The 4,138-nt window shown below is 32.3% G+C and overlaps 1 protein-coding gene across 2 annotated transcripts in view; it reads right to left on the bottom strand.

Moving 5' to 3' along the window:
• Window positions 1-1,777: 1,777 nt before the first annotated feature.
• slc25a38b (solute carrier family 25 member 38b) overlaps window positions 1,778-4,138 on the bottom strand; it is a 13,374-nt gene continuing 11,013 nt past the window's right edge. For both annotated transcript variants that reach the window (XM_008414189.2, XM_008414183.2), the window contains one exon: window positions 1,778-3,483. In XM_008414189.2, the coding sequence (XP_008412411.1) occupies window positions 3,361-3,483 (123 nt within the window). In that variant the 3' untranslated portion in view covers window positions 1,778-3,360. The remainder of the gene's footprint in view (window positions 3,484-4,138) is intronic.

Here is a 4,138-nt window from a genome sequence, read left to right as displayed (position 1 = left end):
CATCCATCCATCCATCCATCCATCCATCCATCCATCCATCCATCCATCCATCCATCCATCCATCCATCCATCCATCCATCCATCCATCCATCCATTTTCTTTACACCCTTGTATTTGTTCTGTTTTATATTTATTCATTTATTTTGTTGTAAAACTCCAAGGAACATGTAAAATATGCATCAAGATCACTTAGAGCTCAAGGCAAACTCAAAATACGCTGTTTGCTGTATGTTTAAAAAAAAACCTTAAACTTGAAACTTAATAAATTTAAATGTAGGACTCAGTCTCTTTAAGAAGCTTCTACTCTTTCCAATGCTTAACTCTCAGTAACACTGGTGTAAAACTTTTAGCTGATACATCATATTTCTGTTTTTTTTTAATTTGAAGTATTGTGGTTGAGTTTCCATAATGGACTTTTAATCTACATTTAATCAGTGATGTTGCTCTAATCAAATAATTTCATGTAACCTTAAACTTATGCGTATGGCATTCTTACACTCTTATTATTATGGTTCATCTACTTGTAGGCTAACAAAAAGAATGACAATGATTAAAGTCGAAGTTTTCTTAAGGAAAACAACCATTTATATATATTAAAAAGCTGCTCACAGTTTTTACATTTACTGTTTTTCTGTGTGTTGTTCTTATTGTGCTGAATAAACTTTAGGTGAATCAGACAATGACTCTTTCATCTTTGGTGTTTTATTCATACCAGTTCACAACGTATGAACTCAGGAATACGATGTGTGCTCACAAAATCTGATTTCTGAGAACTACGAGTGCATAAAATGTAATTTTAATAGTGATCTTTATTGTATCACATTGTAGTTAACAAATATAAAACACATAATAAAAACCAAGATCACAAACTGACAACAAACTGAGGATAAAAGAGGCGTAAAAACACAAAGATCAACCAATAAAGGTTTCAAGATATATGAATTCATTAATCATTTCATAAAAACGAGATAAATGCTGACTTATTGACCAATCACGACCAGTTCTTTACTCTTTGCTTTTATTACTTTAATTAGCAAACAAATCACTTGTTTTACACTTTTCAATGTAATAATTTTATCATCGTTGTGATTAAACAAGCAGTTCACTTCACTGTGTGATTTGACTCCTTGAAGCCAACCAGCATCATGTCATCTGCATACATACAAAGACGGTAATCTGAATTTGTAAGTTGCATCTCATTTGTGGAGAAATCCCCCGAGGTGCCACTGTATTCAAATAACTACAAAAAATAACTGCAGACATTTTCTTAAATTATAAAATGTGGGGGCAGATAACTTTTCACACTTTTAGGTCACTGGATTAAACAAAAGTTTCAAGAGGATCAATGTTTTTCTCTTGCAGCTTAATTATCACAGGTTATATAAATAAAATTGGTTTTGCAAATTTCAAATTAAGATTAAATTACAAATAAACAGCAGCATACAGTAAAGGTTGTGGAGCCAATTCATTTTCTATTACTCTACACACAAAGGTTGTTTTTTTTTAGTAGAAATAAAACTTCTCCAAATACAGCAACTGATTTGGTTCAGCTGCTAATATTTTAACACAAGTGCAAAACGATGAAATTTTTTTAAAATTAATTTGTCCCAGTGTGAAAGAATTTTTATAAAAAATTCATTCGCAACTAAATGTTTAGAATAATATCTTTCTAAATAATGAATGATTAATAAAAAATAAAAAAAAGATATTCATGCTGTGTAAATGATGGTGCAGGGCAGGAAGACTAAATTAGAAACAATAACAGACTCAGGCCAGCTGATTTCTGAATTTTATTGACAGAAATGTAAAATAACTTTAGGAAGAGTTGAGATTTTGACCTAAGAAAAGAAAAGTGAGGCACTATATATGGAGTGTGAACATGGATGATGAGGACAATCGGATAGCAACAAAACAGATCCAACTTAAACTTGGCACAGCGAGTTACACATGTTAAACGGCAAACACTCAGGCCTTCACCTTAAAAACAGATTTATCAGTTTGATCTTTTTAATTTAAATTCCCAATGTTGGAAAGACTTCTAATATAGCTTCTGTTTTTTTTTATATATTTACATATGAACACAAAAATGAATAAAAAGAAACATGGAAATAAATCTTCTCTAGAAAGATCATAATTTGTGCTTTTGTAAATTATTTCTGAGCAGCTGTAATCAGTGTGAAACTAAATAAAATCCACCACTGATATGGACTCTGTGCAAACTTTATCTCTGCATAATGATGAAGCAATGTTTCACTTGAAATGTTAACCTTAAAAAAGTAATTAAGCAGTTTTTATGGTGCAGTTTAAGGAAGTGTTTAAACTGATGAAAATTTGATTCGTTTCCTTTCACTACTGCTGCCACCTGCTGGCCAACAGGAGAGTTAACACTTTTCAAGCCTTGAAAGTAAAAGACAACAGGGAGATTATTTTATATCTGCAAAGCAATAGCAATTTAGAAATGAACCAAAATTAAAGACCTTATTTTTTATTTTCTAAATGTTTCTATTTTTGTTTCAAAATCTTTTTTTTTTTAACAATGTTCTTTTTAACACCTTACAAAGCTCACAAAGACAACAGTTAAATTAAGACGCTTAACGCACACAATTTAATCTGGACCGTTTGTATGACAATCAGCTCAGACATTTCATAATTTCATAGATGGATGTGACATCATGAACGTTACCACGGAAACGAACGACAACTCACATAATACTGCAAAATCCTTCTTTGCTACAACAAAATAAGCCAACCTTGAAATACTTTAGATATAAATTAGATTCTTTTTGTCAGAAATGGGCTGTAATTGCTGCTTTCAACCATATGAAGACAAAGGTTTTGATGTGATTATCGAGTTGGCTTAAATTCCCATAGATTAATGAATCTGCAGGAATCCTTGTGATTGTCTAAAACAAGTGAAATAACCGCAGTATTTAACAAAGTAAGAAACATTGCTCAATCATATGCAGGTTTTTATAAATATCTCATTAACCAGAGTGCAGCTTTCTGTAGTAGTAAAAGCACATATCAGCTCGCTAAGCTTCACGCGAACCAGTTATTATTTTTTTTTTTAGTGGTATTCATCCACTGCTACGTCTGAGCAGAAACATTAAGAGGGATAAATTTACTTCACAGCAGAGGGAGAGTTGGCCAGGTGCATCGTCACAAACAAACATTGTTAACATTTAAACAACATTTAAACACGATTCTCTCTCTCTCAACATTTATCCACCCGGTTGCTCTGTTCCTGGCGCTGCTGGCTGGTTCCTGCTGTCTCCCTTTACTTCATGCTTTCCGGTAAAATGTTATTAACCCGTCACGTTTCCTCTCCCGCGTGTTATTGTGCGTTTACACAACCGCCCTTCAGGACTTGAGGCCCATGTGAGCCATGAGCTGCTCGTAGACAGTCCAAGCCATGGCGGCCATCAGAGTGCGCCGGAGAGATCTCGGCACTGCTCCGCGGAAAAAACCCGACATGCCCTTCTCCTGAGGAAAAAAGGAAAAATAAAAAGTTATTGTAAATATAATTTGAAACAACCTGATCTATAAATATTGGAAAGTCAGAACTTAAAAAGATTATAGTCTGTCTGTTTACTGTATTTCAAAGTAGAGACGTAATTTTAAAATCCAAAAAGAGTTTTGTGAGGAAGAGCCAAGAAAAAGAGGAAGTGCTTCCATATATGGATGATGACATCACCAGCTAAATACAGAGATAGATAAAATAGTTTCTTGAGAGGTGTGACTACTACACAAAATCTTACCAAGCATTTTTGATCTAGTTTCAAGCACAAATATCTTAGTACGCTTGAAATAAGACAAAACTAACTTTCAAGTAACTTTTCAGCACAATATAACATATGGAAGTAATTATGTGCCATCAGAATTTGAATAAAAAATGCATCTGAAATTTGAATGTTGTATATTTGTTCTTACTTTTTCAATTTAAAAATTAATTCAGAATATATTTTTGACCTAAAAAAAATTTCAGTGTCATTATTTGTACATGTATGCAAATTTCATTTGTTAAAAAAATTCACATTCCTATTTCAGAGATCAAATTTTCAATATATATATTTTTTCAGTGTTAAAAAAATTCAACATATAAAAAAATTCAACTTTTAAAAATTCAAATGCAATATTT

Source organism: Poecilia reticulata, linkage group LG1, assembly GCF_000633615.1.
Source record: "Poecilia reticulata strain Guanapo linkage group LG1, Guppy_female_1.0+MT, whole genome shotgun sequence".
In the NCBI taxonomy this organism is placed as follows: Eukaryota; Metazoa; Chordata; class Actinopteri; order Cyprinodontiformes; family Poeciliidae; genus Poecilia; species Poecilia reticulata.
This window is presented reverse-complemented; position numbering and strand designations above follow the sequence as displayed.